The 24,371-nt window shown below is 38.0% G+C and overlaps 2 protein-coding genes across 7 annotated transcripts in view; both read right to left on the reverse strand.

Annotated features, from left to right (window-relative positions):
• Window positions 1-19,975, reverse strand: part of Brip1 (BRCA1 interacting protein C-terminal helicase 1) — a 128,615-nt gene extending 108,640 nt beyond the window's left edge. The window contains exons 1-6 of one of the 3 annotated variants that reach the window (XM_027426373.2): window positions 19,868-19,975; window positions 17,847-17,969; window positions 15,647-15,758; window positions 11,249-11,419; window positions 7,237-7,364; window positions 4,635-4,751 (exon numbers count right to left, since the gene is read on the reverse strand). In XM_027426373.2, coding sequence (XP_027282174.1) covers window positions 4,635-4,751; window positions 7,237-7,364; window positions 11,249-11,419; window positions 15,647-15,758; window positions 17,847-17,939 — 621 coding nt within the window. In that variant the 5' untranslated portion in view covers window positions 17,940-17,969; window positions 19,868-19,975. Of the gene's footprint in view, window positions 1-4,634; window positions 4,752-7,236; window positions 7,365-11,248; window positions 11,420-15,646; window positions 15,759-17,846; window positions 17,970-19,661; window positions 19,848-19,867 lie in introns of those variants that run through there. The other 2 variants (XM_027426374.2, XM_027426376.2) reach the window with 2 other exon arrangements.
• A 2,174-nt stretch (window positions 19,976-22,149) lies between these two features.
• Ints2 (integrator complex subunit 2) overlaps window positions 22,150-24,371 on the reverse strand; it is a 48,351-nt gene continuing 46,129 nt past the window's right edge. For all 4 annotated transcript variants that reach the window (XM_027426370.2, XM_027426371.2, XM_027426372.2 and 1 more), the window contains one exon: window positions 22,150-24,260. In XM_027426370.2, the coding sequence (XP_027282171.1) occupies window positions 24,091-24,260 (170 nt within the window). In that variant the 3' untranslated portion in view covers window positions 22,150-24,090. The remainder of the gene's footprint in view (window positions 24,261-24,371) is intronic.

The raw sequence follows: 24,371 nt of genomic DNA on the forward strand, positions 1-24,371 counted from the left end.
AATGTCAGGCATATTAAACAATAAAATCTATTTTCTCTCACATTTTTTAAATCACCAGCTAACAACAAAAACTTCCTCTTCCTTTTCTTTCTTTTGTTCTCTATTAAAACCCATGAATCTATATTTTAGACCTAGATCCTAATCATGATTTCACAATTTACCTGTATGAGCATGGTCAAACCTATTATCTTTTAAAATTATGTGTATATGCCTGAGTGTATGTATGTTCACCACAGTTGTATGGGTGCTCTCAAAGACCAGCAGGGAGCCTGAGAGCCCCTTGAACTGGAGTGACTGTCAATTATGAGCCACCAATGTGGGTGCTGAACCTGGGTACTCTGCAAGAGCAGCAAGTGCTCATAACCCCTCAGCCTTTTCTCCAGCCCCTTATGCAGTATCTTTGGCCTTCACTTTCTCAACTAACAAATTAACATCTGCTCTATTTCCTTCACAGTGCTGAGGTTAACATCAAACCAAAGAACACATAAATTATTTGGTACAAGTATAGATTCCAAAAAAGCTATTAGCATGTCATAATTCCTTGAGAGATCAGGCTACTATATGTAAGTGACTGGCAAAGGTTTTAAAATTTTGTTCCCTATATTATGTTTCAATTAGTTATAACATTATTTAACAACTTGTTCTTCTAGTAGATACAGAAGGCAAAGTTGTTTCTAACTTTTTAATTTATATTACTTATCAACTTACTTCCTAACTATTGAAACTTATTGCTTGGTATCTTCCTTGGGTATGCTAATATATAAAAGCTAAAATGAAATGTATTTTGTTTTAATACTACTACACCCCTTAAGTATGTGGATCTGACCAAAAGTCATAAGCTACAAATAATGGAGAATCATGCATTTCTTTAACTTAGGCCTTAAAAAAATTAATTTATTCTACAAATATGTGAGTACTAAGTACAAGCTCTGTGCTAGATGCTGGGCATAAAAATGTGAAAAAGAGATATTGTACTTGTTCTCAAGAACAACCTGCCAATGAGGCAAACAAGGCAGATAACCATGCACGTGACGGTAAACTTTAGAAAACACTGTGAAGAAAACAGACAACTATCTTAAAGCAGTACTTACGAAGTACTGCACACTGTATGACCTATGACGGCACAAAATGAACCGCCTTCCACTCCAACTCTGGAGGATTTAACCATTCTAGCCCAGCTCCTCTACTCATCAACTCTGTGAGGTGAACAAACTACTTAGGGCTGCACCTCAATTTTCTCCTGTAGAATTAGGGGAAACAATACCCTCCCCTAAAGAATGATATAATACCTAAGTCAAATGCTTTTGCTTTATTTTGAAACTAGGCACAAAGAAAAATTAACATAATTTGACAATAAAAATTCACTCAGATGAGTCTGTATTTTCAAAGTGAATTAACATTCCTAAACTACTTAGAGAAGTGTCCTAGCACACAATAAGCATCATCATATGAATATCATCATCAGATACCAGATATATGTAGTTACAATACAGCTAACTAGTCATTTTAAATAAAAGTAAAACTGACAAAATGACTTCAAAAAAACTTTCAGAGAAAATCGGTCATTTTTCTCATGAGACACCTTTAAGGAGAAAGACAGAGACATAAGGAATAAGGGAGGAAAAAGGAGGGGCAGGGGTAAAGGAAAAAGAAAAGGGGGTGAAGAAGCCCAAAGGTTCCTGGGCCTCAGCTTTTGACAAAGGTCAACAGCGCACTCTGCTGGACCAAAGCCTTTCCTACACACTGAGCAAAAAAAGCTGCTACTGCGGTGCTACATTAAATCAAAAAGAATTACTATAATTAATGTATTTGATGCTATCATTTATTTAATAAACACCAAAATAAGCATAGAACATGTCTGTAACAAGACCTTACTCATTATAAAGATTTATGTAAAAATATAAGTCAATTCCTAAGAAAATGATTATGAATTCTAGAACAAAGCAGTATTAGATTATTAGTGTATTCTCCCAAACACAATGCTTCTCTTGACAACACTCTGATCCTGTGAAGAATGATGACTTACTAAACTGCTAGTATATGAATTATTACAAGAAAATGAATCTAAAAGTCAGGTGTGGTGGTACACACCGGTAATACCAGTACTTAGAAGTTAGAGGCAGGCTGAGTTCAAAGGCATTGTTAGGTTACATAAGAAGCTGAAGACCAGCCTGAGACACATGAGTCCTGTCTCAGGCAAACAAACAAAACAAAAGGACAATTAAAGAGAAAAGAATAGGGGCTGGAGAGATGGCCCAGCAGTGAAAAAGACTGGATCTTCCCAAGGACCCAAGTTAGATTCTCAGCACCCACATGGCAGCTCAAAACCAACTGTACCCTCAGTTTCAGGGGACTGGATGACACCTTTTCCTCACACCTATGGGCACTGCTTACCCATACATACATGCAGACAAAATACTCATACACATAAAAATAAAATAATTAAAGACAACAACAAAAGTAACTTGGAGCTACTCCCACTCTCCAGAGTTCTTTCTCACTGTTCTTTAATAAATTTACATTCAGGGCTGGAGCAAAGGCTCAGAGGTTAAAAGCACTTGCTGATCTTCCAGAGGACCTGAGTTTAGTTCCCAGCACGCATTCAGGCAGTTCACAACCACCTGTAACTCCAACTCCAGAGGATCTTACACCCTCTTCTGGATTTCACAGGTACCAGCACACAGAGAAACACATATACATAAATAGTTAAATTTTTAAAAATAAACCTATGTTACTTTGCTTTAAGAAAAGGTCAATTGGTGGAGCATGCCTTTAGTCCCAGCACTTGGGAGGCAGAGGCAGGCGGATCTCTGTGAGTTCAAGGCCAGTCTGGTCTACAGAGCAAGATCCAAGACAGGCACCAAAACAATACAAAGAAACCGTGTCTTGAAAAACAAAAACAAACAAACAAACAAAAAAAAAAGAAAAGGTCAATCTACAACATTCACAAAGTGAACCAGATGTGGGTAATGAACTGTTATTTAAGAGAGAGAAGGTATTGACTCTATTTTCTTTCCTCTTACTCCTACCTGTATTTGACCCCCAAAAAACTGAACTTCTGGCAGATCTCACATCAAAGTTAATAATCCCCCCTTGAGAACATTTAATACTCTGTACTCAGCCTTTTTAAGTTTAACCTGCCTTTTAGAAAACAATGGAACCAATTTTGCTATGCCCGGAATGTCCCACACAATCAGCACATTCACTAAGACCACACATTTTATGATTGTTTCTATTGTAATTACTTATTCTATTATCTGCTAAGAAAATATAGATTATTTTAACTTAAGAATTTGTGAACTGGGCTAGAGAGATGGCTCAGCACTTAAGAGCAGTGGCTGCCCTTCCAGGGAGATTTGGGTTCCCAACACTTATATGGGTCTCATTACCAAGACATCTCATCACATAATGTCTATGTAAATATTTCAAAATCTGGAAAACTAAAATATGTGAAGTTTAGCCGGGCGTTGGTGGCGCACACCTTTAACCCCAGCACTCAGGAGGCAGAGGCAGGAGGATCTCTGTGAGTTTCAGACCAGCCTGGTCTACAAGAGCTAGTTCAAGGACAGCCTCCAAAGCCACAGAGAAACCCTGTCTCGAAAAACCAAAAAAAAAAAAAAAAAAAAAAAAAAAAAAGTGAAGTTTATTACCAAGCATTTCAGATAGAAAAGGACTAGTCAACATATATATATATATATATATATATATATATATATATATATATATATTAAGAAACATTTTAAAATCTGAATAAAATGTCAAAACTCCTTACAACCCTAACCCTAGGCACTGAAGATAATGGTTAGTCAACAAGCACACTGCTGCTACTGTGTCTTCTCCTATGTACCACCTCAGCTCCAAAATACACTGACATCTCTGTAATGATTTAACCCTCACGCCTGTCCTGTGAGACAGACACTTGTATCTATATTTAGCAAATAGGAAAGTTAGGTACTGTACCAAGAGTTTTAAAAAAAATTAAGGATATATACACAAATAAGAGTTGTGTTTAATTCAGGCTCTTCAAGGTAAGACAGAGAGCTAAAGTTGTATGTAGGTCAGTGGTAGAGCACTTGCCTAGCATTTAAGAAGTTCTAGAGCCATCCTGAACTCCAATACAAAGAAAAAACTTTTTATAAGTTTTGGGAAACAATAAAATCAAAAGAGAAAACAACAACAAAAAAGAAATTTCAGGAGCCAGGCATTGGTGGTGCACGCCTTTAACCCCAGCACTCGGGAGGCAGAGGCAGGCAGATCTCTATGAGTTCGAGACAAGCGTGGTCTACAGAGCGAGCGCCAGGATAGGCTCCAAAGCTACACAGAGAAACTCTGTCTCGAAACCCCCCCCCCCGCAAAAAAAACCAACAACAAAACAAAGAAATTTCAGATACCCTTTTAGTACTTTAATTCAGATACCCTTTAGTACTTTAATTCACATTATAAAGGAGAAACTGAGACAGACAGAGAGGAGAGGATTTACATCTCACACATTAGTGAGCACAAATACAGTGGAGTTGTTTAGGAATTTGAGCTCTTCTGTTACTCAAACCATGCTACTCTTTCTTTACTTTCAAAATAGACTTAGAAAATTCCCTATTTTCCTTCTTTAAACTAAGCAAAGGCATAATACGTACATTTTGGAAAGAGGAGCTTGTCTTTCCTACAGGAGACTCAGGTTTTACTTTCTTTTCCGAAGCTACCCGTGCATCCAAATGGTGGACATCCTTTTCCAAACAATGACGTTTTCTCATCTATAAACAGAACCAGATGAAGAACAGCTAGACTGTGGATGTTTCTACCTTCCCTCTTCTTCCTTCAAAAGGCAAGTTCTAATTAGTAATAATAAAATCTTGAAGCTGGAGAATTGGCTCAATGGTTAAGAACACTAGCTGGTCTTCCAGAGGTACTGAGTTCAATTCCCAGCCACCACATAATGGCTCACAACCATCTGTAATGAAATCTGATGCCCTCTTCTGGCCTGCAGGGATACATGCAGACAGAACATTGTATATATAATAAATAAATAAATCTTTAAAAAAAAAGTAAAGTCTTAAAAAGACAAATAGAAACCTTATAACACCAATAAAGTCAAAGAGAATATATCGTAACAATTCTTGTGTCCTAATCAAGTATTAATGCATAAAAATTATTTTATTACAAAAAAATGTACTGTATTACAATGATCTTCCTATAAAATTGTCACACCATGTAGAAAAAAAATACAGCATTACAGCAAAGCCAAAACACATACCTAAATGGAAAAAAACATTAATAATTAAGCCACATTCTAGATTCTAGCTTCATTTATAATTGGTACTTTTACAAAAATAAGCTAGTTTATTCTATTTCTAAAAACAAGATTTAATTGCAGAAATTGTTGGTAGATTTTAAACTGTGTAAAACTAGAACACAAGGAATTTAAATATAGCCATGTGAAAGTACTCAATTATTTACATAAGTGGCATGTTAATTAATAATCCCTCTTCTGTATTTATAACTAAGTGTATTAAATTCCCAATCTCCCTATCTCTGTGGCATACATTTCAAAAAGTCTGTGTTCTTCTATGTTACATTCCATATGATGTATCTGGTGATTCAGTTCTTTAAATAAGTTTTAGAAATAGTCATGACTTATCATGCATTGATCTTAAAAACTCAGTGGGCTGGAGAGATGGCTCAGAGGTTAAGAGCACTGGCTGCTCTTTCAGAGGTCCTGAGTTCAATCAATTCCCAGCAACCACATGGTGGCTCACAACTATCTATAATGAGATCTGATGCCCTCTTCTGGCATGCAGGGATACATGCAGGCAGAGCACTGTATACATAACAAATAAATCTTAAAAAAAAAAAAAAAAAAAAACTGCAGTAAGTAGCCAGGCATATGGGTTCTGCATGCTTGCAATCTCACTATGCAGAAAGCCAAGGAAGGCTAAAATCAGTCTGGGCAACTCAGAAAGATCCTTTCTCAAATTAAGTGACTGGATTATAAATTCAGTGGGAAAGAGTATTTGCTTAGCATGCTGGAGGACCTGGGTTCAATACCTGTGCAGGCACACACACACAAACACCAAGAACACCACTAAAACAACATTAAATCCCCATAAATAAGAGTAAACTTTGTAATTCCACTTACAATAACAACACCAAAATTATCTATAGTGTGAAAATCTCTATCAAAGGTATTTGAACCAAAAGAAAATGCTATAATTTGGTAGAAAGTATTGAAGAGTTTTAAAAGTACAATAATGGGGCTGGAGAGATGGCTTAGCAGGTAAGAACACTTTCCCAGCACCTACATGGTAGCTCACAAGCATCTATAACTCCAGTTCCAGGGGATCCAACAACCTCTACTGACCTCTGCTGGCATCAGGCATGCACATGGTACACATACACACATGTAGGCAAAACATTCACACACATTAAAAGAAAATTGTAAGTACAATACTCTTCAACAGCATAGATGCTAAAACTGTAACAATATAAAATAGTGTGGCCTCTGTACAAGAATGGCCAAAGAGTCACAAAGCACTCTACATTTTTAACACTTTCTCATATGAAAGATCTAGTTTAATAAAAAAAAAAAAAAAATCAGATGAGAAAGCAGAAAATAAGCTGTTTGGGAAAAGGAGACCAACAGAGTGGGAAGAATAGGAGAATGTCACTATGTTCAAAGCATATAATATCCATGAATAAAAATGTCATCATGAAACCTATTATTTTATAATGAATTATATTAGTAATTTTGAAAATTAATAATTCTGAAAAATTATAAAGTTGCTATATGTTTAGGCTATGCTTTAAGTAAATACCATCAAATTATTCATGTATAAGAAAACATCACACGGGGCTGGCGAGATGGCTCAGAGATTAAGAGCACTGACTGCTCTTCCAGAGGAACCCAGTTCAATTCCCAGCAACCACTTGGTGGCTCACAACCATCTGTAATGGATCTGGTGCCCTTTTCTGGTGTGCAAGCATGCATGCAGATTACTGTATACATAATAAATAAATAAAATCTTAAAAGAGAAAAAGAAAACATCATGCAGTTGCATTATATTAGTGTAAACAACCAGCTACACTAACAACTTCCTTGGCAGCAATAACAACAAAATGAAAACGACCATTTACTTTGTAGCTATGACACAACTATTCTCTACCAGTGCCACCAACTTCACATTCAGCTATGCCTAACTAGATAACTAGATAAAATATTTTAACAGTCAATAAACTGCTTACCTGCTGTGCAGTTTCTAAGGGTCGGATTCTTTTCTTCTCCATTTGAAAATCATCATCTTCATCTCTGTGTTTAGATGCCTGTTTCTTGGCAGATAACTTTGCAGCCAGAGTATTTTTTTCAGGAGAATCTTATATAAAAAGTAATTTTACAATAAATATGGTAAATTTATAATAAAAATATTACAAAGAACTTATTCTAAGGAATTTCAGAAGAAAACAAATATTTAAGACATTAAATATAAATGTAAATTTAATAACACAGTTTAAACCTATGATTTTTTTTCCATTGGCTGATTGATTGAGACACAGTCTCACTATCCTGGCTGGCCTGGAACTTCCTATTTAGACTAGACTAGCCTCAAACTCAAAGAAATCCACTTACTTCTGCCTCTGAGATTAAAGATATACATCAAGACATCCAGCAAGATATTTTTTAAAAACTTTTTATTATCCAATTTATTTTTTACCATAAATACAAAAAACATTTCAAGAAACATACATTTAATAGGGCTCATGTTCTATACGGTATACTCTATTACATGGTTTAAGAAATACAACTGTGGCCGGGCATTGGTGGCGCAAGCCTGTAATCCCAGCACTCCAGAGGCAGAGGCAGGTGGATCTCTGTGAGTTTGAGGTCAGCCTGGTCTCCTGAGTGAGAGCCAGGATAGGCTCCAAAGCTACACAGAGAAACCCTGTCTCAAAAAACCAAAAAAAAAAAAAAAAAAAAAGAAATACAATTGTAAGGGCTGGAGTGTCGCTCAGCTGGTAGAATAGTTGTCTGGCATGTAAGAAGCTTTAGGCTCAATCTTTAATACAAAGGATGCTGACAAAATATGCAAATTGAGTCCCTCAAGACACAATCAATATTATTTCATTTCTATGAAAACCTTAACATTCCTGTCCTGCTGAGCTTCATCATGTTCTTTAGACTAAAGACACTCACAGAATAAAACTCGTGCCTTAATCTCACAACTCTGAAAGCTCAGCCTTAAAGCCATCAAAAACCTCTTAACTACTAAATTATAAAAATTATTCCCATTTTGCCAAAGTGAATTTTAAAGAAATGGTCAATATTACAAAGTTAATAATTTGTAGAACTTGGGTGCAAGAGATTTGCCATTTTACTTTAATAGTTCAACAACAGGGATCAAAGACCCAGCTCTTCCATGATCCAAAAGACTTTTCCATAAAACCCATTAAAAACAACAACAAAAAAAATGAAGACAGAAGTTTTCTTTATATGCCATAATATGATTTTTATTGTTTTGTATTGAGCTTATTATTCTTTCTTAGTACATGGTAGGTTAATTTTCTGAACTACATTGTTTTTGGTACAGTTCCTAGTCTTTTTTTAAGGCTTCGTTTATTTAAACATTATGTGTAAGAGTGCTTTGTCTGTATATTTGTACCACATGAATGCAGTGCTTGTAAAGGCCAGAAGGAAGTGTGGGATTCCCTTAACCAGGTTTACACAGGGTTGTGAGTCACCATGTGAGCACTTTTAGTCTAAAGAACATGATGACACTCAGCAGGACAGGAATGGTAAGGTTTTCATAGAAGTGAAATAACATTGATTGTGTCTTGAGGGGCTCAATTTGCATATTTTGTCAGCATCCTTTGTATTAAAGATTGAGTCTAAAGCTTCTCACATGCCAGACAACTGCTCTACCAGCTGAGTGACACTCCAGCCCTTACAATTGTATTTCTAAAACCAGGTAATAGAGTATACCGTATAGAACATGAGCCCTATTAAATGCATGTTTCTTGAAATGTTTTTGTATTTATGGTAAAAAGTAAATTGGGCAATAAAAAGTTTTTTTTTTAAATATCTTGCTGGATATCTTGATGCATATCTTTAACCTCAGAGGCAGAGGTAATGCCTTATTTTAAAAAACACCTTACTGCTTTAAAAAAAAAATGCTTTTAGAAAAAAAATGGCATCAAATGTGGAATATTCCTTTACACTATGTGAGTATATGTCACTGTAATTGGTTTAATAAAGAAGCTGACTGCTGGGCGGTGGTGGTATACGCCTTTAATTCCAGCACTCAAGAGGCAGAGGCAGACAGATCTCTCTGAGTTCAATAACAGCCTGGTCTACAAGAGCTAGTTCCAGGATAGCCTCCAAAGCCTGGAGAAACCCTGTCTCGGATGGGGGATGGGGAAGCTGACTAGCCAATAGTTGGACAGGATAAGGTTAGGCAGGAAAACCAAACTAAGGACTTTGGGAGGAAGGATGGAGTCAAAGAGGTTGCCAAGAGACATAAGGGAGTAAGACATGCTGGAGGACAGGTAAAGCCACAAGCCCATGTGGCAATACATAGATTAATAGAAATGGATTGGGCTGGAGAGATGTCTCAGTGGCTCTTCCAAAGGACCCGGGTTCAATTCTCAGCACCCACATGGCAGCTCACAACTGTCTGTAACTCCCAAGATCTGACACCTTCAATGCACATAAAATAAAAAGAAAAACGAGCCAGGAGTTGGTGGCACAAGCCTTTAATCCCAGCACTCAGGAGGCAGAGGCAGGTGGATCTCTGTGAGTTTGAGGCCAGCCTGGTCTACAAATCGAGTGCCAGGATAGGCTCCAAAGCTACACAGAGAAACCCTGTCTCGAAAAACCAAAAATAAAAGAAAAAGAAAAGAAAAATGAAATGGGTTAAATTGTTAGAGCTAGTTAGTAATAAGCCTGAGCTATGGGCCGAACGTTTATAATTTATATATTAAATCTCTGTGTCAGTTATTTGAGAACTGGCAAGTGGGAAAGAAAAGTCAGCCGACAATCAACAAATTTGCTCAATTAAGAGTTACCACAGACTTTTGATTTGAAAAGAATACAGTATCCACACAAAGTACCATAAAGTAAGGTATGCCTGCATTATTGAGGGAAGGCTAGAGGAAAGATCACAAAAACTGGGAAATTGTTGGCAATATCTACTACAGCTGATAAAAATGTACATGCTATAACCATCCTATTCCTAAGTATGTATACAATAGAAAAAAATCTATTTGTACTCATACAAACAAGAAAATTCCTCTTACTAAACAAAAATGGAAACAACTCAATTATCTGACAACTATAGAATAAATGAATATATCCTGGTATATCAATACAAGGAAATAATATACAGAAGTGAAAGAATGAAAGCAATAGATTCTCAACAATACAATACCAAGACCAACATAAGACCATATATATAACTCTACTTCCATAAGGAAGCGAAGTGCATCAATGTGACAGAAGACAACACAGAGGAAAGACTAATGTGGGGAGGGGTGAACTCAGCGAAATATCTCAGTAATTACAGTGAGAATACATCTCTGTGATTTCGAGACCAGCCTGGTCTACAAGAGCTAGTTCCAGAACAGCCTCCAAAGCCACAGAGAAACCCTGTCTCAAAAAACCAAAAAAGTTAAAAAAAAAAAAAAAAAAAACCAAAGAAGTGAGAATACAAAAAAGCCCAGAAGTTTTTGGACAGTCAATAATATGGTAAAATTATTCCACTAGGGCACATTGTTCAGTTCAAAGCACATTCTTTTACATACTTCAAGTTTCATAACCAGCACCGAAAATAAATATAATTTAAAGGATTTCAGAGAGGCTCAGTGCCCAGGACCAATGACCTGAGCTAGGACCCACATGGTTATCCTCTGGCAACCACATGAGTGCAGTGGCACATATACCCATACACACACACACACACACACACGCACGCACGCACGCATGCACACACGCACACTCACACACACACAAAGATAAATGTAATTAAATAAAGAATTTCAGGGGACCTGAAATTCCAGTCCCAGGGTCTTCAAGGCTGTGAGGTATACAAAGGAAACAGAGACATACACAGACAAATATATACACAAAATAAATTAAGTTTAAAAAAAGGAATTCCAGAAAAATTAATTATACTAGCTAAATGTATCCGAATTAAGCTTCAGAGTAGTAATAAGTAAGGAAGGATCCAATACAGATTTCAACAGACAAAAGCAGCATATAATTTACCTTGACAGGGTGGTGAAGAGCCATTTCTCTCAGACAGTTTGCTTGGACTACTGAAATGAGGGGAAGTACCCATGTCCGTGTTGCTGTACATAAAGCTCTTTGAATGGCATGCACAACAGCATGATGATGGCACCTCAAGCTTTTTATTCAAGCCCTCATCCACCGGCTTTCCTAAAAAAACAAACAAAAAAAAACCCCTCTATTTACAATATAACTTATAGACAGTAATTCTCCTTTTAGCTAAGTAAGCAACCACCTCAGTTCACCAAGGATTGGAAGTTTCCCAGGTTACAAGATTAAATTAAGAGAAACAATCTACCTGAACCTTATCTACAGTATCAAATCAGGATAGAAGAGAAAAGCTATGCCTGCAATGTGTTCAGAAATGTTATCAGTGTATAAACTATAAAAACATAATAATGAAGATTAATAATGTAATTAAAAGTATAACCACTCTTGTATTCATTTATATTCAGATTTATTTCGGAATTAAGCAAAAGGGGCTTCATTACTGCTATTTCCCTATAGGAAGAATTTGAAATTTCAGTATCCTAAATATTAAAGATAAGGATTGTCACAGTTCACATTATACTTATATTTTTATTTACTTTTTAGGGTGTTTGTTTGTCTGTTGAGACAAGTCTTTCTGCAAAGCCCTGGCTGGCATGGAACCAAGTAGACCAGGTAGGCCTCAAACTCATAGAGATCCACTTGCTTCTGCCTCCCGAGTTCTGGGTTAAAGATGTGAGTCACCACATCCAGGCTCACATTATATTTCTATTTCAGATAGAAATATTCAGGTTTGGTGAGGTTGCCCACAGCTTTTAATGCCAGCACTCAGGAGGCAGAGGCCAGCCTCCACTACATAGCAAGTTCTAGGACAGCCAGGGCTATGCAGAAAAACCCTGTCTCAAAAAACCAAAAAGGAAAAAGAAAAGGAAAAGAAAACAAACTAAAAAAATTTTAAACATACTGATGACATTGTTTACTCATTTGTAACACAAAAACATTTCCCAGATAACTATCATTAAACTTTTTTCTTTTTATTGTATTTTATTGAAAATATTTTTCATACAATATATACTGATGATGCTATCATCTCTCAGCTCTCCCCACCTCTGCATCCACTTGACTACATAAACACATACTACATAAACTACATAAACACATTCCATAAACACACACATTTAAAAATCACACAAAAATGTAAACTAAAATATGCACTCAAAAGACCAGTAAGATAGAAAAAAATGCCTAAATAAAGCAATAAGAGACAAAAAGTCTACACAAGTATTATTGAGTTCGTTTTGTGTTGGCGAACTACTCCTGGGCATGTAGTCTACCATGAAGCATGTGTAATATACTCAGTGAGACTCCATTGAAGGAAACTATTTTTTCCTTTGCGAGCAGATTATCAGTTGCAGATAGCTTTTTTGGTCAGGGGTGAAAGCTCATGTCCACTTGTCGTTGTCAATACTGGGATTCCTGGCTTGAACCTGTATGCTACCACAGTCACTGTGAGTTTATATGTCTATCAGTTCTGCTGGAGCTGTAAGACACTGCTTTCTTGGAGTCATCTATCTCCTCTGGCTCTAACAATCTTTCTACTTCTTTTTCCACACAGATCCACGAGCCTCAGGGTGAGGTGCTTGATGAAGACATCCCAGTTAGGACTGAGTGCTCTAAAGTGTCTCGCTCTGCACACCGTCCAGTTGTAGATCTCTATGTCAGTTCATCTACTGTAAGAAGACGTCTCTCTGATGGCTGCTGACTGACACCAATAACAACCAAAACGGACAGCCAAAAGATCATAAAATTTCTACTTTTTTTTTAGCAGTATTTATTTCACTATTTGTCAGTGTTTCTGTCGGGAAGCGGGTACACACACTATGGCATGTGTGTGGAGCACAGAGGACAATTTGTGCCTCTCCCCTGTGGTTCCAGGGATGGAACTCGGGTCATCAAGATCGGTAATGAGCATCTTGACTTCGGAGCCATCTTGCACACCCCTTGTTACCATATTTATCGGTAACACAAACATTTCTTTTTTATTACATTCATGTATGCATATGTGTGTATATGCCACAGTGTGCACGTGGAGGTCAGAAGATAACTTGCAGGGTCAGTTGTCTTTTTTCCACGAGGTGGGTTTTAAGGATTGAAGTCAGGTCACCAGTTTTAGAGGTCAGCTCAAACATTTCCTTTAACAATGCATCTATACCCATATATACACCTGTGATTAACTTCACATTCTCCTAATACTTTGTCATACTTATCTACTTATATACCTGAAAAATATTCAATACTATATTTCAGATTTGTTATTAAGATTACGAAGTCTTGCTGGGTGTTGGTGGCACACGCCTTTAATCCCAGCACTCGGGAGGCAGAGGCAGGCGGATCTCTGTGAGTTTGAAGCCAGCCTGGTCTACAGAGCAAGTTCCAGCACAAGCTCCAAAGCAAAAAGAGAAACCCTGTCTCAAAAGATTACAAAGTCTTAGGGCTAGAAATATGGCTGAAGTTGAGCGCTTCCTGCTCTCCCAGAGAACCCAAGTTCAGTTTCCAGGATAAGCATGGGGAAATCCACAACCCCCCCATCACTCGAGGGCTAGGTCATCCAACAACCTCTTCTGCCCTCTGTGAGCAGCTTACATAAACCCATGCACATGTAATTAAAAATAAAAATAAATATTTTTTAAAAAATTAAAAGTTTTTCATCAAGTAAATATTAATAGCAATTTTGTGTTTACCCAGATGATGTCATACTCTAATAAAAAACAATCATACAGAAGCTCTATGAGCAAATACATGGAACAATTACAAATAGATTTTTGCCTCAAAACCTAGTTTTTACAAACAGAAACATTAACTCAGGATTGCCTGTAGGAATTTACAAAAACATTTAAGTCCAATACTCACCATTGGAAAGGGGTGCAATGGGAATCAGTACTCCGGGACCTTTTGTTATATGGGTATATACATTTTTCTTTATTTTCTGGCAGTTCTGGGTACTGAACCCTGGACCTTATACATGCTAAGAAAGTGTTACATCACTGAGCTACACCCCTAGCCCAGGACTCGAGTTTGTTTGTTTGTTTGTTTGTTTTTTCAAGACAGGGTTTCTCTGTGAAACAGTCCTGGCTGTCCTGGAACTTGCTCTGTAGACCAGGCTGGCCTCAGAGTCACAGAGGTCTGCCTGCCTCCACCTCCCAACTGCTGGGATTAAAGGCATCTGCCACCACCGCCTGGCCAAGTTTGGTTTTTCGTGACAGATTCTTGCTGTATCCCAGGCTTCCTTTAAGCTCTAGACTCTCTGGCCTCAGCTTCCTGTGTTAGGAATGCAGGGGCACATGCCCAGTCCCACCAAATTTACTTTTTGAGACAAGGTCTCATTTTGTAGCTCTGGCAGCAATTAACATAATAGGACATAACAGAAATGAGCTTCTACTTATCTGGTATTCAAACAAGTAGAGCAATAAGTATCTTTTATTTACTTATTTATTTAGAGCTAGGGGCTTGCTATATAGCGCAGGCTGGCTTTTAACTCACTGTCCTCCTCTTTAGTCCCCCAAGTACTAGGCATACTGGCATATACCACTATTCCAGTTTGATATGTTTTCTTCTTCATATATTCCACATTTTAATGTTATAAAAGTCAGATAAGCAAATATATTCAAGGATATATTCAAGCATTTAGTATATATATCAGCATCATCAGAGCTCCAGCTCCTATTTCTTAGATACAAATTATCATCTACTTATTTTCATAAGAACTCCAAACATCTAAAATGTTCACATACACTCTGCATGGTAAAGTAAAAGGACTAAATTGTGTTAATATTATTTAATAAATAATTTTGATGCATTCCAGTTCTCTTGAAAGACTTACAATGCTTTGTTTTGGAGGGGCTGCTATATAGCCTTGGCTGGCCTGAAACTTCTAAGTGGACCAAGCTGGCCTTGAACTGTGGCAATCCTCTTGCCTTTGGCTCCTGAATGCTGGAATTATATATGTGCACCACCCTGCCTGGCACAGATGATGCATCTTGAAGAAATGTCTTGACAGAGATTATTTTGGTTTAACTGATTTGTTTGAACAATGTTTGAACCAGTCTAGAGAAAGTGTATTATACTGTATTTTTCTCAGGTCCCAACTAGCAACTTGAAGTTCTGAAGATGTCAAGAACTTACCTGGGGCTGGCCTAATTGTTCAGCAGGTATAGACACACTTGCCACTGAGCCTGATGATCAGAGTTCAATATGCTGGATCCACATGGTGGAAGGAGAGAAGTGATTCCTACAATTTGTCCTCTGACGTCCCTACCATAGGACATATGCCTACTAGACATATATGCACACACAAAATAAATAAAATAATTTTTCATAAGAACTACTTACCAGTAGAAGATTGTTGCCATGCCAATGCAGAACAAAGTAAGGCTAAACTTTTTCCACTTCCTGTGGGACTCTCCAACAAACAATGCTGACTACTGTTTAGTCCTCTGACAATCTGTGGGCAAAGAAATCAATTTTTAAAAAGATAACAATACACGATTACTTTATCAGATCTCGCTCCATCGAATAAGAACTGAATAGAATAGCACAGAAGAGTTCGGACGCACCCCAGGAAACACAGCAACAGCATAGGGGAGAACTGGAATTTTGTTAAATCTAGACAGTCTATTGGTTTTACAAGCACGTCAAACACACACACACAAAAAAAATTAAATAAGCAACTTATATTTAATTATACAAGCACAAACTATTTCTATAAAATTGTAATATGTGCTGGAGAGGCGGCTCAGCATTTAAGAGCAGTTGTTACTGTTACAGAAGATTCAGGTTCAATTCCCATAGCCACGAAGCAGTTTACAACCACCTCTAACTCCAGTTCCAAGAGATCCAACTCCTTATTCCGGCCTCCTCAGGCCTCTGGTACACAGACATATCTGCAGGCAAAACACTCATACACATAAAAATAATCTAGAAAAACAAAGAAAAAAGGGACTGTAATATACTAATACACGTATGTATAAGAAAAAGTTAGTAATACCACTAACGTAAGTACTAATTGTTTTAACCCTAACATCTACCCCATCTATGACCAGCAGGAGTACTTGAGGGGACTGATCCTGTGAAACAATAACCACAGGATCTACATGACTCGGGGCAACAGCAGGATATCCGAGAGTTCAGTGATGATGGTGTACCAGAGACCTTGAACCAGACCAATGACTCAGTGCAATCAGCATATTGTTGGTGGGGCTGATTGGACCAAAGGTATACTGCATGACACACGGCAGCTTTCAATGCCACAAGGATGAAAGAAGTGTTGGAAAGACAGAGGAGTAAGGTGGTTTTTTCGTTTGTTTTCTTGAGTTGATTTTTTTTTGGGGGGGGTCTTTTGGGGAGATGCTTTGGGGGAGGAATGAGGTACGTGTTGTGAAACTCCCAAAGAATCAATAAATAATTAAGTTAGAGAAAAATTTTAAATGTAAAAGGAAGATGCCCAAGTTCGCTAAGTCCATCACTAAGCACATACCCTAAACCCTTCCTACGTAAACACAAGAAATATGTGTGAATTGATTCATAGTATCAATTTTTTGCTAATTCCAAGAGATTATGAGCAACCTAAATATAACCAGCGGGAAAATGGACAGATCATGCTAGCCATACAATAAAATGCCATAATGCAATTAAAATGATTTAACAACCAATTAGGACATATTCAATATAAAGTTACAACAAAAACAAAAACAAAAACAAACAAGCAGTTGTTAGGGATACAGCTCAGCGGAAGAGTAGGAGCCTAGCATTATGAAGCTCAGTGATCATCCCTACCACCACTATTCTAGTTTCATTTCTGTGGCTGTGATATCATACTTTAACAAAAAAACAACACATGGGAAAAGGAATATATTTTCTATTTACAATTCCAGGTGATAGTCCATCAGAGCAGAGCAGTCACAGTGGCAGGGTCTTAAAGCAATTATCCGCAACCTTAGTCAAGAGCAGAGAAATTAATGCACATCTTCATTTCCTTGTGCTTAGGTCTATTTTTCCACCTCTCACAGTTCAGGACTCCCTGCCTGAGGAATGGTGTTGCCCACAGTGGGTTGGGTCTCCTCACATCAGTTAAGACAATCCCCTAGAGGGGCTGGAGAGATGGCTCATCAATTACAGACTCTGTTCTTACAGAGGACCTAGGTTCAATTCTCAGTACACAGCATGGAAGCTCACAACCATATGTAATTCCAGTTCCAGGGTATCCAATACCTTTGTCTGGCCACCTCAAACAGCATGCATGTACGTGGTGCACATATATACATGCAGGCAAACTACTTGCATGCACACATGCACGCACAGAGACAGAGAGAGAGAGAAAGAATAAAATCAAAGTTTCAAAGGAACTGAGAATGGCTTCAGATATTCTTCCTTATATGCTAACCATATACAGCTTAGGAGTTATCAATACTACTTTCCTAAAATTACATGCTCTTCCAAATGAATCCAACAAGTATCAACCAACATTTGGTACCTGAGAATAGTTACAAAATCAATGTATAGTTGGAATCTTAACTGCTGTAAAAATACTTACAGAGTTCATCATAGCAAGCTGTGCTGGATAAGCTTTACAAGGAAAGTTAATCTTCACCCCACCAATGGTGTATTCAGAAGACACTGAGGACATTGTGCTTTCTTCTTTACTTCAGATACTTCACTGGAACAGAAACAGTAACATCAATATTGAGGAGCTGGAGAGATGGCTCAACAAGTTAAGAGCACCCACTGCTCTTCAAGAGGAACTAAGCTGGATTCCCAGCACCCACAAATGCCTGTCACTCCAGTTCCAAGGGCTCTCACACCCTTATCTGGCTTCTGAAAGCAGCTGTATTTACCTGGCATACATACACACACACACACCCATACACACAAAAAAAGTATTTATAGTTTAAAATACTGAAATAATGTCATTCAAAGAAAGCCAGACACCTAGCAATAGAACAGAAGTCTGATAATAAAAACTGGCATAAGCATATAAACAAAAGTAATGGAAACAAAAACACTTTCTTAGTTTTATAAGTAAATCACAGGGTCAAGATCATGTACCGGAGTACATGACAAATCTGGATTGGCACTCCTACTCCACGATGCATTAGTTATGTGACTTTAGGCAAATCACTTAACTTTTCTAGAACTCCATGTCCTCAGGTACAGAATAAGAATAGTAACAGGATCACCCCTACAGGATTGTTGTAAAGGTTAAATAAAACAATGTAAAAACACACAGTTCTTGGCAGATGAAGCACAAGCTCCTGGGACAACGTAGATCACATGTAATCAACTTACAGAAACACAGATTTCTGAAGCAGCTCTGCTAGCCCATGGCCCACTTTTTTCTCTTATTCTGCACATGCCTGTTTCCCCTTTTCACACAGAAGAGGAGCAGGCAAGAAGTCAAGAAGCAGAGGTTGTATCTTTGACCTATCAATTTACTTCTAAAATTCTTCTCTGCAATGTGTCTAATTTTAAAATCGTTGTAAGGGAGAAAGTATCTTTCTCCACAGTAATTCTTTTAATTTTTAAATCATCTAATTTACTGGAGGAGAAGGACCCGCATGGCATGGGACATGTGTGGAAGTTAGAGGACAATTTGCTGAAGTCAGAGTAGGTTCTCTCATTCCACCATGTGGGTCTCAGGAATTAAACAGAGATCTTCAGGCCTGGTTGTGCCTTTATCCGCTGGGTGGATGGGGCACCATGAAGGTGGAAGAGGGCATCTGAAAGGGTTCAGGGGAGTGTGAAGGAGATGGCAATGATCAAGATACACAGCATTACATGTATGAAACTGCCCCGAGTAAATAAGAGATTCTTAGAAAAAGTATCCAATCATTGATTCTATCTGTATACCTCTGAGGATTAGTGGAATCTAATTAATTTCTTAACGTGAAGCAAGAACTCAATTCTGTTTTACTAAAATTAACTTAGATGGAATCTATGACTGCAGCTGTGACAACATTCAAAACCTGGGAGCTTCCCTTACAGAATGCATCAAAGAGAAACAAGTTTCCGAGGGCTGGAGAGATGGCTCCGCCATTAAAACGGCTAGGCTCACAACCAAAAATATAAGAGAACAAGCTTCCGGATGTGGTGGCACAGATTTTTGACCCCCAACAATCAGGAGGCAGAGGAAGGATCTCGTGAGATCGAGGCCAGCCTGGTCTACATAGCGAATTCCAGGAAAGGGGGGAGGAGTGTTCGGGTGAGATCCTGTCTCTTAAAAAAAAAAAAAAAAAAAAAAAAAAAGACGACGTTCCGTCTCCCGCCAAGAAGTATTGCGGGGGCCGGGGCCACTTCCAGGCCTGCATTACAGAAGGTAGGGACAAGGTCCAAGCTCCCCAGCTTTCCTTACCCAGGCTCCCCAGCTCTAGCACAGCAGAGGATGCCCCGGGCCGAGTGATTTGGTCACATCCAAGAGCCTGAGAGCCCGCTAGCGCCGGACTGCAGGCGCCTGCCCCGCGCCGTCCTTCCCACTCGCCTGCGGCTGGCTCCAGTTCGGGGAGAAAAGGAGCCACTGGCGCTCCAGGAAAGTTCCGGAGTAGGAAAGCTCTCCCTCACCTGCTGCTACGCCGCTGCCAGGTGACGCGCCACCGCCACTCCTCCCTCTAAGCGCTGCAGCTCCGCCGCTCCACACGGTCAAATTCGCGCCTCCCGCCCCTCAGCTCCTGATGCCCAATCGCCGAGCACGCCAGCCAATCACATGTCGAGGCCAGAAAATTAACAGCCAATCATCGTGCGAAGTCGACGCTGTAACGTCCAATGGGAACCTGCGAAATAAGAATCGCCCCCAAAGTTCTCGGCGGCACCGGAAGGCATCAACCTCAGCGAGAAATCCTGGAACACATCTTGCAGGTTTCCTTGAAGGAAAAAACTCAGGGGCCACTTTTGGAAACGGCTGATCTAACCTAGACAGCCAGTTCTCCGACGACTGGAACGTTAATTTGCAAGGGTCCGCAACCAACGAAAAGGAAACATCTTTCCTCAGTTGTCTTATCACGAGTAAAATTTCCCAAGGTTACATCTAAAGACGGGGGCGGGTGTGTGTGTGTGCAAACTGAGTCAGAGTTGCCACTGCTATGCCAAAATACGTGAGAAGGCACATGGCAACTGGTACAGTATTCCGTGATATTCAAGGCTTCTTAGGATGTTAAAATCTGCTGTGGATAATCTCTCCAGATCACAACGACCTAACACTAAGGCTTATGGATCTAATATACCATTTTATTCCTCCCGAGAAATAAAAGTTCCTCAAAGATAAGAGTTAATCATGACCTTGATAAATTAATTTTTGGCCATTAGATGTTCTACTATTATATTTATTTTTTAAAAAAGATTTATTATATATATATATATATATATATATATATATATATATATATATATATATAGTGTTCTGTCTGCATGTATGTCTGCATGCCAGAAGAGGGCACCAGATCTCATTACAGATGGTTGTGAGCCACCATGTGGTTGCTGGGAATTGAACTCAGGACCTCTGGAAGGGCAGCCAGTGCTCTTAAGCTCTGAGCCATCTCTCCAGCCCTATAGATACTTATTATAAGATAGATAGATAGATAGATAGATAGATAGATAGATAGATAGATAGATAGATAGATAGATAGATAGATAGATAATGTTGTGGTCATAGTTATTTGTAGCCTAAACTTGACTCAACTACTAGTGACCCTAAAAGGCAAAACCATGAGGTAGTTTTAGAGGAGCAAAAGAAGATTGGTTGTTTGCCTTGCTTTCATTTTTTAATCTTCCTAAAATGATGGAATTTGTAATCATAAAAAATAAATTTACCTTTGACCTAGTAGCATAATCTAAAAGTGGTAATTCCTCAGCTGACAAGTATCTTTTTGTAACACTTAAAAGTCATATAGTCCTTAGCCCAGTAACAAGGAGAGAGTTCTGATTTATCAATTCAATAGATAAGTCAATATAATGATGAAAAAATTAAGCTGCTTCCAAGAAAAAAAATGCATTGTGAAATTTTGTGTTTTAAAAACGCACACGCCTTTAGTCCCAGCATTGGGGAGGCAGTGGCAGGTGGATCTCTGTGAGTTCGAGACAAGCCTGGTCTACAAGAGTGAGTTCCAGGACAACCTCCAAAACCACAGAGAAACCCTGTCTCGAAACCACCACCACCACCCCCAAAAAAAGCAGACTCCAGGAGCTGAAGAGGTGGGGCGGTGGTTAAGAGCATGCACTGCTCTTGAAGAAGACCCAGGTTTGATTCTGGGAACCCATGTGGTAGCTCACAACCATCTCTAACTCCAGTACTTAGGATTCCATAGCCCTCTCCTGGCTCCACAGGCACTGGACAGACATAAAAGGAAACATCAAAAAATAAACTAAAAAGAAACAAAAAGCAGACTCCAAATTGTGTTAGGAATTTAGTAAGACAGTATGTCAAAGATGGAGTGGTTTGCTGTTACACTAGTGAACTGAAGAGTCATCTATGAAATCCTTCAACCTGCAGATTGTTACTTTCCCCTTCTTGGTTTCTGTTCCTTGGCACTAACACAAGGGCTTACACATGCTCAGCAAGTGTTTGAGCAATGACCTACATCCCTATCCCCACCCCGGGCTGGGATTAAAGGTATGAACCACTTAGCCCGACACCCTCCCAATTGTTAAATAACTACCCTCATTTTCCTCATCTGAACTCCTAAGACTTTCAGTTGACTCCCAGCACTTACTTACTGTCCTTTGGTGTGTGTGTGGCCTTACAGAAAGAGATACATTAAAGCCCTGGAACCAGGAAGTCCTAGGGTCTAAGTCTGCCCTGATTCCCTTTAACATTAACATTCGTGGAATAAAACACAAAAACTACAGTCTGTTGATAAAGAATGAATATTTATAAATCAATATTCAAAATAGTTGTACACATCTGTTTTGACTTCAATAAAAAAATCACATTGTGACAAAGTTTATAACCTTAACTTAAAGATACATGAATATTAACATTTACTAATATTATTTACAGGTTTTATTTACATCATCAACAAATCAGATGAAAAACAACCTATGTTATTACTTTAGCACAGTAGGTTATGACCAGTCTTTGAAAATTGATCCACGAAATGTGTACTGCATTTCATTACAAAACATACTTTGAACATTTCTGAATTCCTAAAGGATTTTACTATTCACACAAAATATTCCAGAAAGGCCTCATTTAAAAACAAAACAGGAGCGGTTGTATTTAATCTTAAGAGACTACAAAACTGCCTCATTTAAAAATATGAAAATTTTTATGTTATATCTTTAAAGCATATTCTTTTACTCTTTACATCAAAATTATTTAATTGAACATTAAGCATCTAATAAAAAGTTATATATATATATATATATATATATATATATATATATATATTCCATCATGCATGATACATCTATGCACTTCATGATTGGAAACGGCTATAAACTTGTTTTAATAGAACACCTTCATGAGGTAGGGTCAGGAGTAACAAAGAAGGAAAATGAGATTTAACTGTGTGCTGGCGGAAAGGATGAAGCTAAATCTCTTTTTGTAAAAAAACAAACTGATTGAGGTATTTCTCAGAGAGCAAAGAAGTACCTTCTATGTTGGCTACTTAATTTTAAAAAATGATTATAGTTATCTGAATGCATACTTAATCATGAAGTTCCTAACAGAGGACTGCAAACTCCAGCAACACAGTATTTTCCACATTATAATTTTTCCTGAGGTTCAAACACTGTATTTTCTTACTCAAAGATCTCCTCAAAGTAAAATATGAGTTATAATCCTGATAATGAACCAAGAGCTCTATTGGGGTTTATTGCTCTAAAATGCATTTAATTTGGTACATCTTTGCTCCTCTGAGAATTAGATAATACAGCATTATAAAAATAAATTTAAAAAAGGATAAATGAAATTTACTTTCAGGTTATTCTTTGCACAAAGATGTTTCCGTAACTACTTTACAATCAGTATCTTAAATTTCCGAATTATTCAAGTATCTCCTTAAACATATGGCTTCATATATTAGGAAAAACTGAAGCAGACATGTGAAGTCTTTTTATCTTCATCTGTAACTCCAAGGCAGTCATTTACTTGTTTTTTTTTTTTTTTTTTGGACAGGGTTTCTTTATGTAGCTATGGCTGTCCTGGAATTCACCATATAGACCAGGCTGGCCTCAAACTCACAGAGATCCACCTGCCTCTATCTTTCTTCCTAGGGCTAGGACCTAAAGGCATGTGCCGCTGCACTTGGCTTACCTGCCTTTTTTTAAAACCTCCTTACTACTGTTTCTCTCAAACCAGAATTCCAACCTGCATTACTCTTACTGGCATTACAAGTCTGAGATTTTTGTGTATTTAACTGGTAATTTTTCCTGAATTATTCCTTCCCTACATTCCTCTTTTTTTCTTCCTCTCATTCCCTCTTTGTTGAAATTTGTTAAAAGATCACAAATATGAGGGACAACCACAGGCTCACTTTTTATAAGAAATTAAATTAAAGGTCTGGCAATCTTTCTTCACTAAGTGCATGGCCCAATCCTTTTCTAGAAATGGGTTTCTTAAAGTATTCCCAACGGAAAAGAAGTTCAGCTGCTACAATATAAACATACCATCAGAGCAGATACAAAGATATGCCAATCAAACATAAGCAAATATTATTCTTAGAGTTCTAATTACACTCATCTCTGCAATTTCCAAGATCCCCCTGTTTCCATTCAGTTTGGAGTTGCCATAAAATCCAGGTTCCTGTTGAGTATAAGCAGCAAATAGATGCATCTTTTTTATTTTTTTTTCAAATTCCACTAACACTCATGTTTATTATTTCAATTATTGTGCTTTCAATACAGTGACAGAGCTGTACATCAGGATCCATGCTCCCAGTGTCCCTGGATCCATTTTTGTAAGAAGGATCTTTACAGATTTGAGACCATCCACTTGGTTTCTCCTTTATTTGTTGAAGACCTACAAAATAAGGGGCAAGGGGGGATAACTAAGAGAACATATTCTGAAATGAATATGGTTTTGTCTGAAACATTAAAAAAAAAAAAAAAAAGAAACAAAAAGCTGGGCAGT

This window comes from Cricetulus griseus, chromosome 7 (assembly GCF_003668045.3).
Source record: "Cricetulus griseus strain 17A/GY chromosome 7, alternate assembly CriGri-PICRH-1.0, whole genome shotgun sequence".
NCBI classification, from domain to species: domain Eukaryota; kingdom Metazoa; phylum Chordata; class Mammalia; order Rodentia; family Cricetidae; genus Cricetulus; species Cricetulus griseus.